We start from the raw sequence: 12592 nt of genomic DNA, 5'->3' as shown, positions 1-12592 counted from the left end.
TAAATTCAACTTAAGCTGCATACAGGCCTTTTTAGCTTGCCACGGCATGGTTTAATCTGTAACTCCTCATCCAGCTCGTGTTTCCAGTGTCTGGCGAGAGCTGCGTCAGCTATGTAAATAGCATGACATCATACCAAAACAGTGCAGCCCAACAAAAGAGTCAATGAAGAATAATTATTGGTTAAAAAAAGAGACAAGCGGCCGTGTATACTGGCTCTGTTCTGATGCACGGTAGATTTAAAAATGTTGTTTCCCATTAATGCCAAGAAGTAATGATTCCCTATAAACCAGACAACAATTGGCTGTCTTTAGAGATTTATTCTTTATTGGCAGGCTACACTGTGTCGTGCTGGTATGATGTCATGCTATTTATGTAGCTGATGCAGCTATAAAATAATAAGACCCACACGTGCACCATGGCAGGCTGAACTGGACTGCACCGCTCAGTGTCTTTTGATGCATGAACCCCCGTAGTAGTTACCCCAATAGATGAGTGCCAAAATGTGGGGTTGGTAAGTTATTTTTGTACGCTTCTTTGACAATTAAAAGCCTTTAGAGATAGGGTGAGGAGCTCGGACATCAGAGTAGAACTGCTGCTCCTCCATGTCGAGAGAAGCCAGTTGACGTGGTTCGGACAGCTGGTTCGGATGCCTCCTGGACTAACCCTCGCTGGGAAGGTGCTTCGGACATGTCCTTCTGGGAGGAGACCCTTGGGCCTACCCAGGACATGCTAGAGGGATTATTATATCCCTCTGCTGGCCTGGGGATGCCTTGGGATCACCCCCCCGGAGGAGCTGGCAGAAGTGGCTGGGGAGAGGGCGTTCTGGGCTTCCTTGGTAAGGCTGATGCCCCTGAGACCTGGACCCCAGATAAGCGGAAGACATCGGAACAGAACGGAATAATCTCTTCAGTTACTTCAGTGAGCTCGGCCCCTGATAATTGCGTAAGGTACCAAACTGAACCGGAGTAAAATGTTGGTGGAGACGAGCCCTTAAGGTAATAACAAACTGACAGGATAGAAGGATATACACATCACTATGACAAAAGGGCCGGCTATAGACTGCGGTTACCATGGAGACGACTGAAACCTTTCACCAGAGCATTGCATGACTTTTTTTTGCAGGGTGACAATAATCAAGTGTGAGAGTCGAAATTGTGTTATGCTCCTATACAGTAATGGCCGTGCCAGGTGCCCCGTTGATACACATCTGCTGTCAGACAGAAACAACAGATCTATCATGGCTGGCGTTAATTAGAAGAGGGAGGAACGAGGGTGGGGGGGGTGGGGGGAAGTGAGAGTGAGAAAACACTGTATAAACTGTTAGAACAGTCGGTGCCGGAGAGCATATGGGCTGCATGAGTGTGTGCATTGTGATTTCATCAAACTGGTGAACGAACCGCATCACAGTCCTGATTACGTCCCAACAAAACATTCTGAGATCAATACTGCTTCATCCCTACGTCTCACATCATCAGTTTATGTATCGAAATATCCATCATTTTTATTTTTTTTCCCATTTTATCCATAGGGCTTTTATTATCAGGACTTCACAACCGGAGCAATCTTCCTTTGTCAATAAGACGAGCCACGTCAGCGGTCCTATTTTAAGATTACATTCACAGTAACGGGCCAAAGTGACTCTCATTCAATATTTTTTCTGTTGATGTGACTCGTGCTGTGATTTATTTTCTGGGCAATGTGGACAGAAATCCAATCATCAATTCCGATTTGTGGATCAGACACGTGATATAACGTCAGACACGTTCATGTTCACATTAAAGTCTCAGCCGCACTGAATGGGAGCCAATCCCAGCTGATGTTGGACTCTCACAATGCTTAAATACAGAGAGACAAACAATCATTTACATCTATGGTCAGTTAACTTGGTTTATTCGTCAACCTCCAATTGCCAAAAGCGACCTTTAAATTGTGGAAACACTCATGCACACACAGAGGGTGATCATGCAAATAGGAAACTCTCAATCTTATTAGAATTTGAACTGACAACCTTGTGAGGCACTTGTGCTAACCACTACTGGACTGTGCCTCCGTGTATAGAAACTCTTTAAAATGACATTAGCAGATTGGCTTTCTCCTGGATTCTTCCGAGTATGCAAACTGCCTCACATTGCCGAGTCAGTAGAGGACACCTGTCATGGTCTATATTCAAATAAATTTTCGATTTAAGGCGGCATGATAGATATAAAAGCAAAGTGCTCGAATTAAAAAAACAGCAGCAGGTGTTTAATCTTTAATCTGTAGCCAAGAATTTATCTTTACAATCTGCTTTATTGGGCGGCGCAGTGGATGTAAGTTTACAGTCCCGTACTCTGACGGACTGACCCCGGGTAACCTCAATTAGATTCCGAGTCCCGCTTTGTAGGCTACGATTTGTTGTCCCAGGCTTCAGTGTGATGGTGAGAAATATTCTTCACTCCTCTGCCACTCATCTTTCTTATTTTAGATATCAGAGAGACAGTCGACACATACACACACACACACACACACAAACAGTGTTGTTTCCATGACGTCAGAAGACAATGACTCTCACTTGCATTGGACTTTTCTTCTAAACTTAATAACTTTCAAAACCCTAATCCTCTGTCAGCCCTTAAACATGTCTTACTCTAAAATGGCATGATTTATCGAGGATTTATGTGACTGTGTTTAAGGTCCGGAGTTCAAGAATTAGTAACATCCAATGGTGAGACTGAAAATGACCTTTCCTACTTGGGAACCATTGTGAGCTTTGCAAACCAGAAATGCTGTTGTTTGTTTGAGCTTGAACCTCAAAATGTCAAATCCATGTGATTTGTCCTTTCAGGCTGCTGTAGAATCATGACAGTGCAAGATAGCGGCCCAGATAACGTACATATAATAGGCTTTGATACCCAAACAGTTTTGGGCTTCATGGGATGGGAGGTATAACCCTTCCCAAAAGGTTACACACTGGACCCTGATTTTCATCACCATAATATGGCAACCAAGTCTAACCCCAACCCTAATCCAACCTTGATTGGCCCAATACTTTATCTAGTCCCTGACCCTAACCTTGGCTTGAACATCAACTAACAACTAATTGATTAATTCCATTCACTTTAACCCAAACATAAGCCTCTTCAATACTAACCCTAACCTAACACTTAGTCTTCACAGTTGGAAAAAGTGTCCTCACTTTCCCAAAAAGTCCCCATACTGAGTCTGTAACTCAGTGGTCCTCACAAAGACATCAGTACAAACACACATACAGCCCACACACGTCTTTATATATATGTATGTTGGTGTATATACAGTATATATATCTACTCATTGTTAAGGTTAATGATTTATGGCAATCCCACCACGTCCAGACATGAGGAATCACACCATTACTGCGTTAAAAGTGATTTATGTCTTGTTATTGCTGTAAAGCAGACATTTTCTAACTCAATCTTCAGTTAAACCCGCCGAGCACGGCAGGACTCAATTCCCCAGTCTTTATTAAATATCTCCCCGTGTTTACAGCTACACAACATTTTAATTCATTCTGTGCTTATGAAAGGAACTCAGCGGAGTATTTAGCCGGACCACACTGCCCCTTTATATTAATTGTATATTTATTTGTTCACAACTCAGCTGAAAAGCTATTAAGTAACAGGAGCAAAATTGGGTTTAAATTCATTTGTATCATAATTTGGTCTTTAAACGGAGTATATTTCAAAACTTAAGCAATTATTTTTGTGTAATTTGTTATCATTAAACAATCATAGTTTAACAGATGAAGGAAAAACGGCATCAGCAGTAAAACAATCTATATCAAACTACTTGTAACAGATAATAATGAGTACAATGTATTTGAACATACATTTGTGTTTTCCATGTGTGTTGCATTTGGCAGGTCCAGCTCTTGTCTTGACTGTACTGTATAGAGTTTTAGGGGCTTCTTCTGCTCATTAAGGAACATGATTTTGCACTATCCAGATGTGTTTGCACATCCGGGCATCGCTGTGCTCGGTGCGGCCGCGGCTAAAGACCACAGAAAGTCTGTCAGCTGTGCTCCTGGATCAGCTGGTACAGCAGAACAGGCACGGAGAGCAGTTGAAACAGACTTTGAAAATAGCTCTGAGCTGGGAGAATATGCAACGCACTAACAGCAGCAGCAGCAGCAGCAGCAGTATGCATTGGGTGCCAGTCTGGGGAGCAGCCATACAATGGCCACGGGCAGATCAGCACCAAAGTGTCACACCATCCAAGGATTGTCTTTGATTATAGTGCGAAACATCGTGTGAGTCACGGCTGCTTCTCAGATCATCACAGGCAAATTTCTCATTAATAGTGATGTGACTCTGAGGCGAGGTTGTACATGAAAGTTTTATCCGCTGCCATTGTTTATAAGGGGAGTCGATTCCTGTCTCGCAGCAGCGACTATTCCCATCACAACACTGTTTTTCATGCTGATAATTCTTGGCACCTTCAAACTGGCTCATCAGTTTAGATGACGCCTTGATTTAATGAACTTCAATGGCAGCGTTTTCTCCCCTCACTGCTTGTAAATTACCTTTTGCCTGAATGAAAATACCACTTATTTATTTTATGTATCATATTTTATAGAGCTCTGGTGGCTTACGTCACGCAATCTCATCATGCACTCAACACTGGGAATCAAAACAATGCCATTCAGGGGTGGGAATCACACGGTACCTCATCATATGATATGCATCACATGGTCCACGATACCAATAATGTCACCATACAAGGTTTCTATTAAAATCAATGTATTGCAAGACAATCATATAGCGATACATCACGATATCTGAGCATCTCGATATCAGAGCATCTCTTAACGTAGCTTTCTCCACCATTATCCCGCCGTAAACTCCCTCTTCTTCTTCAGCCAGGTAACTTCCACCCAAGTTTCCCTCATTCATTTGAGCAGCGCCACCGTGAGGAGACATCAAGTAGCGACTGTTTACTCTAGAGTGTCTTCATTTATGAATTAAAAAAATAGATGCTCTGGCATATCAATTATCCATACGATGCATCACCAAATCCATATTTTTGACGTTAGATCTTATCTTATCTTATCGTTAGATAAGATACTGCCGGTCTGGGAATGTTTCCATAATTGTTGAAAGCACCAGGGGGCAGTATAAGTGTCGGACAAATTCAGTCTATCAGGGCCTACGATGTATTGCTCAATCTCCATGGACTTAAAGTGCACAGCGGACTTGGACGGCTTAAAACTGTCACTATCGCCGTTCACTTTTTCTCCTGCCAACATGGCGGTGTAAACAAACTGAGTCCCATGACGTCTGGAGCTCTGTTGCATCCAGTCTTTCCAAAGTGCTCAGGCTTTCACTCATTAGAATGAAGAAAAGTGAGAAGAAATCTGGCAACAGGTTTTTATTCCCCATGACCCCGAGCAGGATAAGCAGGTGTAGAAAAATAAATGGATGGCTTATCCACACAAATTCCCCCCAAGAGAACAGTGGGTGTCAAGTAGGATTATAGAGTTTAGTGTTGTAGATAATGCAAATGTGCCCCTGACACAGTTTTAGAGATTAAATTATGATTTAAATTTAAACTTAATACTTAAAATAACCTGCTTGGGCGTGTAGGTGAGATGAAAGAAGACGTAGCGAGGGCTTTCAGTTCAGCACATGACATTTGCACAAACGTGACACAGCGACTCTCTCGGAAAAGGACATTTTTCATCTCGGAGCAACATTAAGGAGAACATAAAGTGGCGTAACACTGATGTTTTAACGAACTATTATAAATAATAAATGTCTTCTGGACCCTTTGCCAGTGAAACATGTAAACACACTCAGGAGTGCATATTTAAACACACACACACACACAAACACATAAGCAGATTTCGCTGATCTCTTGGGACAGTCAATTTCATTCAATCATCTAATCAGAGCAGGGCCTTTGCTTAATGGCCGCGATGCCATAAAACAGTCCAAAGATGAATCATTAACCAGCCTGAACCTGAAAATGTCTAATTAATTTTAGACGTGTGATACTTGTCTTTGTCTCCCACAGAACCTTCACCACTTATATCAGAGAGAAGTTGATGAACCGCCATAATAATTGTCATCAATAATTTCAACAGGTACCGTAAGAATATATGTTAATTAACCAGCAACGTCTGTTTTCTTTCATTTGTGTGTCATTGCTCTGGATCTCACACCTGTGTAGTTGCAATTTACACCAGCAGAGGGCACACGACAACCAAAGCGCTAACGTGATTAGCAGCAGAAGTGGCGCAAACAGGTTGTGTATGTGACTGAAAACCTAAAAGAAGCACCCGCAAAAAACTTTCACAAGTAAATTCTGCTGCTCGGCAATTTGACGGCTCTTTGGCCCCGCCCACCCCTGAGCTGCTGCTGTATACACACAAACGCGCCCTCAGTCAGATATAATAATCTGACCGAGCCTGTTTACATCATTTCTCCTCAAACAACAAATACAAAGCTCCAGAAATTGCACACTGCATCTTCAACGACAATGTTTAATATTCAACCAAAACTAACTATTAACTTACTAATCTTGATCTTTGGATCCCCAAATAAATGTGTCTATGTGTTTCAAATAACTTGCCTGAGAGGAAATTAGGTTTTAACTGATTTGCCAAACATCTCTTGGACATGATTTGTCTAAAAAATTCTAACCCTCTTCTTACAATTGCGATGTAATGTTGTGATTTAGATCACAAGAGGTAACCATCTTTAGAAAGTTTGGGAAACACTGTATTAAACATTTTTAATTATAATTTCAGGAGAACGCGTCTGATTTGAACAATGAATCCCTTTCAAATCTAAACCACATTTTAAAACAATGCCATTAGCTGATTGCAAAGACTGCTGCAATTTAATTGTATTATTGATTGGGTCTTTAAATTCTCAACCTTGCGTTTGAATATTGTAATTAAAGGTCCATTATGTCAAATTTAGGGGGATGTACCACCAGACACTGATTGCAATACTTTTTTTTGTTTTCATGACCTTAACTTGAGTCCTTGATGTTACACAGTCTCATTATCCGCCACTGAAATTCACTTGGTTGCAATGTGCAACTTGACCCCTAGATGCCACTAAATCCTACACACAGGCCTTTTTGTAATGCTTCGATGGTGCCACCTGGTGGCGGTAAATCACATTTTGAGTTGAAACTGACTGAAAAAGACTACATTGCAAATCAAATTGTCTTCACAAATCGATATTAATTTATTTATAATTTTATTTATAAATCATTCAGCTTGGACTTAATCTATTCATAATCTGTTGATTATTTTTTTAATTAATGGAGTGGTTGTTTGATCACTGTTTTCACAGACAGATATTATTTATATTATATATTTTGTCCACAAATGAAAAAACATTCACTTTTAGTGAAAATATTCTGCTGAACACTCAAAGAGCTCATTTTACTTATTAAAAAACCCACTTAAAGCAATTGACAATTAATTTATTATTCGCTTAATAATGGATTGGTTGATTGATAGATGCTGTGTAAACAGGGGTTGATTTAGGGACGAAACAATGTCTGAACCTCCCCGACTTCCTCATCACCTCTGAATCTGAGCTCCATCCCTCCCACCCTCCAGGTGACGGTGACGTGACTGACGGATGGCATCTGACTTGAACATCGCTCAGAACAGTCACTCTTCCTTGCATTAGACAGGTAAAAAACACACACACACACAAAAAACCCAAACATGTGATTTATGGTGGCTGTCCATGCACTGATGCAGCCTCCGCCTCTTGCCATCACTCACAGTCACACAGCGACGCTCACACTTAATGTGACTCTCACACCAACGTGTTCATGCTCGGTTTGAACATTGCTCTCACATGCGTGTCGATCTCCGTCGTGTTCCTCTTGTTAATGCAACATTATCTCCAGAGACAGACTCTCGCAGAACTGCACCCCCCCCCCCCCCCCTGCCCTTTCTGTCACATGTCACCCTCTTTCCTGTTCCCTTCACTTTCTCTCTTTTTTTCCCCTTCCCAACATCCACAACAAAAACATGCACGGTCAACAATGAGAAAGCAGAGGAAGTCGTATACGCACGCTGACAATCCTCTCCGAGGTGCCCCCTCTGGAGATGGTGGTCCCGTTGAGTCCCACCAGAGAGGGCAGAGTCTGGGACATCCAGTTGGTCACCATGGCCATGGTGCTGAGCACCGCCCCAATCTTAAGCATAGGAACGCTCATGTTTGCTTCCAGTGGGGGCGCCGATGAGAACGGCTCCTGCTCAGCCAGCCCCGCTCTGCCCTGTCCTGCCCTGGACCTGGACCTCGGCTCCACTTAAACCCCCACTCTGCTCCAGTCAGCCTCTGCCTGATTAGCAGCAGATTGCCTGGAGCTGGTAGAGCACGCTCACTCACTCACTCACTCACTCACACACTCACTCACTCACTCACTCACTCATTCACACACATATACACACACACACTCGCCAGTGGCTCAATCAAAGGGGCAGCCTGAGACTGGTTAAAGGAGAGCAGCTCCCATCCAACAGCATCACGCTGGAATCTTCCTTCTCAGAGAGACTGACTACCTCAGCCTCACCCTCTTCCTCACTCCCTCTCTCTCTCTCACACACACTCTCATTCCAGCGCTCTCCCTCCCTCACTCTACCCTTATCTTCCTCTCTCTCTCACTCTCCCCCTCTTCCTCAAGATGCAGCGCTGCGCATTGGCTGCCTCTGCGTCTCATCCCCTCCCTCCGTCAGCCTCTGCTCTGTTCCTTCCAGCCTTGTTATGCATGTATCCATCCTTTACCCCCCCCCCCCCCCCCCCCCACACACACACACACACACACTCTTTTTCTGACATTTGGTTATTCTTTTATGACTCATATATCAATGTGTGTGCGTGTGTGATGAGATGAGAGAGTCTGTGCTCTGTGTGTGTGTGACTGTCTGTGACATGTGTGCTGTGCTGTCCGGTGCGTGTTACAGCAGTCTGAAGTGGACGGAGGATAAAAGGTTCCATGGTGGACAGAGACAGACAGACAGACAGACAGAGAGAGAGACAGACAGAGAGAGGGTTCCCCTGCATGGCTGCTTTTGATAACTCAACCAACTTCCAATACCTCTTATCTAAAAAACAACCTGTTGCATGCGCTCAAAGAGAATCTCACTCACTCCATTCTGCCTGAGGCCATTTTATCACCCTTCTCTCTCACCACGTCTTTGTGACTCATTAGGGGTGGGACCTCACTTTGTGCCACGTTTGAGATTGAGTTTGAGTCTGGAGAGGTTGTAGTCACCTCCCCATCCTCCCACCTCCAGATGAAAATGCCTCCGTCCGTATGCGAGCGGATCGAAACGACAACCGATCAGATAATTGATCTAGGTGACATATGTGCAGAGCGATGGAAAACGATGTCAACCGACGTGCTTGTTGTGGTTTTCTTGGAGCGATGGCTATCGAGTATAATGGCATCAAATGACTTTTGCTCTGTGGAGCAAGTCACCTGAAATGGAAACATCAGCCAAATACTAGAAATATTTGTTATTCCCGCCTCTAGAGATATCTATATCGGTAAATACTTGAGGCTGTGACACGAGTGTTGGTATCGGACATAAATAAGTGATATGGAAGCATCCCTAGTTTCATGTTTAATGAAAACACATACAAATAAAAAGCAGATAGGGTTAGGGTTAGGGTTAACTGGGGTTAACCCTCGCTCTCCCACACCAAACCCCATGGAGAAAAGCAGCATTTTTAATGGTGTGAGGACACAGGAGTTGCTGGTCAGCTGCTGACTCATTGGGTTTGTTTGTTTCACTTAACTGATCATGAAAAAACGGTTTAGGCCACTGAAGTGACAACATAGCACGTCTGAACTGACTGATGGAGGCGGCAGTGGATCAACAAGTCATGTGCGCTGTGATGTGAAAATCACTGATTTCTGGATGGACTTTGGTGTGGAAGAGCAAAAGTGATATGTGTATATAAATATTAGACATTGTAGACTTAAGCAGGGATTTCAAGCGAGCCTTTTGTGAAGTGGCCAGGGATTAAGAGAGCGAGCGCTCGTGTTCTATAATACCTCACCCCCCCCCATCCCTTTAAAGCATGTTCTTTATAGAAAAGCGTGTTTACAAGCTGTATACTTTCACCATTCTTGTATCTGCCAGTGTCAGATATACCAATCATTGTGAGGCCTATTTCAGTATCATCTCACTTCACAGACAATCCCGGAGCCCCTGATTTGAGCCGATTTCACGGCCGACATCAGACGTGCTCTGAAGTTGGGATTTGGACGGTAGCTCTTTATTTATTTTTTTCCCCTTCCATCCCAAATCATAGCAGTCTGAGTTTGTCACTCAACACAAATGGGTCGGGGGTTGAATCTGACATGAATCTAAAAAGGAGGGTGTTTCAATATTTTATCCTGGAGTTTGAAGGCTTTTCTTTTCTTTCTCTCTTTTTCTTTTTTTTTTGCAGCAGCAGTTTCCACGGAGACACTGTCCAGCAGCTGCAGTGTCATTTTATGCCCTAAACAGCCTGAGCGTGCTTAATGATGATAGAATGACCTGCTCAAACAAAACGGCCAGGTCATCTCCCTCTCTAGCTTCCTGCTCTGCTGACTTATTCATTTTGTCAGCCATATAATTCACCCCCCCCCCACACTGGGTGAGTGAAATGGTCTCTGTGTGTGTGTGTGTGGGGGCGCTGTGAAGTGATATGGGAGGAGACGGCTTCTTGAGCCTCATCCAAAAAGTGCCAGCCCTCCTCAGCTCACCTGCTCAGTCTCCTCTTGTGTTTTGCCTCCTCTATTTGTGCAGCAACACTGGCCCCATGTGGCCAACAGTGGGACTGCTTTGCCAAGCAGTAAATGCACTACAGTTTATTATTAAAAAACAGCATAGACACGTAAAGAAACTAGAATGTTACAAAGAAATATAACAACAAAAAAATCAGTAATAACCCCAAAAGGAATAAGGAGGTAAATAAAACTGACTGCAACCAGATACAACACAAAACATTAACTATATGAATGAGTACAGTTTTAGAACATGACTGATTGAACTAGTTAATAACAATGAAGGTCCAAAAAAAGTGTGTTTTCATAATCGATTCATTTTGTGATTGTTTTTCCAAATTATAAATGCGTTGTTTGGTCCATTACATGTTGGAAAATGTCGAGTGGTGTTTCCTAAAATCTCAAAATGATGATGTTTTACTTTGTCCACAAATGAAAATGATTCGCTTTTAATGATTTCTTTAGTCTACGGAGCAAAGAAAGCAGTAATTGCTCACATTAAAAAAGCCACAATTCAGTTCAAACGGATTCCTAAATGATCAGAATAGCTGCCAGTGAAATTAGTAATCAATAATGAATCGATTGATTGTTGCATTCATTATAAAAACCTTTATTTTCTCTGTTATTTTTGAGGTAAAACATGTTTTCTGTGTACATAAACTCTCAAACTGTAATACATTCATCTGACGTTAAACCGTATTGCGTAATAGAACCATCACATTTCAGATCAGTGAGGTCTGATGGAGTCTGCTTACATGGAGGGGGGGCGGGGCACAGTGGCACAGTGTCTAACAGGGGATTAATTGCAGTGGCATATGTGCAAACACACTGCTCGTGTTTGTGTCAGTGTCCAGGGACATGCCAGACGCAGCCCGGTGCCAAGTTAATACATCATCCATATCATCTCATTACTGCGATGTGGCATTTATCTCAATAGCTGCTGAGTGTAACTGCCAAACACGTGGTTAATCAATATAATGTGCATGTAAATAAATTGATCAGTCCATTAGTTTTATTCTCAGGGTCACAGGGGGAACCGGAGTCAAGGCCGGCTGACGTACGGCGGATGTTCATGACGAAATGATGTTGATAAATCTCACTGTCGTGTTGATGTTAACATTCGACTTCACTGTCACATAAGTAAAGAAACGCCGTCGTGTTTATGATGCCACGTGGCACGCACTCCATGGTGCCACCAGGATGCAGTTGTTGTCTCGTTCACAGGGGGGCAGCAGAGGTTCAAGCATGAATATACTGTAAAATTCACACTCAGCACATGAACTAGAGCAGGAATGAGTGGATGCACGTTCAAACAGGGGAGGAGAAAACAAATTCACACTTCCATTTCCGGCAGATTACACTCTAATAGTCTCTTCTCGAGCCTCATTCACAACTTTAGTGCATTTGAACAAAAACACAGGAAGAGGAAGCGTGTTCTCTCATGTGTCTGCTTTGGCCATTAGTGCCTCCTGAGAGTGATTTTATTTACTTGTCTGTAAATAACGTGATGATTTACAGCCTCAGTACATCTGTAATTCTCTCCTTCCACACAATGAAGCTCCTCTAATCCTCCTCCGAGGACGTCGGCGTCTCGTCTAAGCTTTTTATCCGAATTGAAAGAAAGACGGAGCAAAAAAAAAAAGAAGCTGCTTTTACTTATGATTCGACGTCTGGCGCTGAGGTTCTGCAAGACCTTAGATGTGTCTCGGATAATAGTCTGGCTACTTTTGAAACCATAATTAGGATTTTTGTCTCTCTCTGTTCTCATGTTTATATAAAGAGGAAAACTGGAGTTACATGTCTGGGTAAAAAATAAAATCCCTCTGT

The 12592-nt window shown here is 42.8% G+C and overlaps 1 protein-coding gene across 1 annotated transcript in view; it reads right to left on the bottom strand.

Moving 5' to 3' along the window:
• The window catches only part of olfm2a (olfactomedin 2a), a 38788-nt gene extending 30201 nt beyond the window's left edge, over nt 1-8587 (bottom strand). The window contains exon 1 of the mRNA XM_058652533.1: nt 8060-8587. Within this exon, the coding sequence (XP_058508516.1) occupies nt 8060-8203 (144 nt within the window). The 5' untranslated portion in view covers nt 8204-8587. The remainder of the gene's footprint in view (nt 1-8059) is intronic.
• Nucleotides 8588-12592: the final 4005 nt, after the last annotated feature.

The sequence above is a fragment of the Solea solea genome, chromosome 16 (assembly GCF_958295425.1).
Source record: "Solea solea chromosome 16, fSolSol10.1, whole genome shotgun sequence".
Taxonomy (NCBI): Eukaryota; Metazoa; Chordata; class Actinopteri; order Pleuronectiformes; family Soleidae; genus Solea; species Solea solea.
The sequence above is the reverse complement of the archived record's forward strand: the minus strand, read 5'-3'. Positions and strand labels throughout refer to the sequence as shown.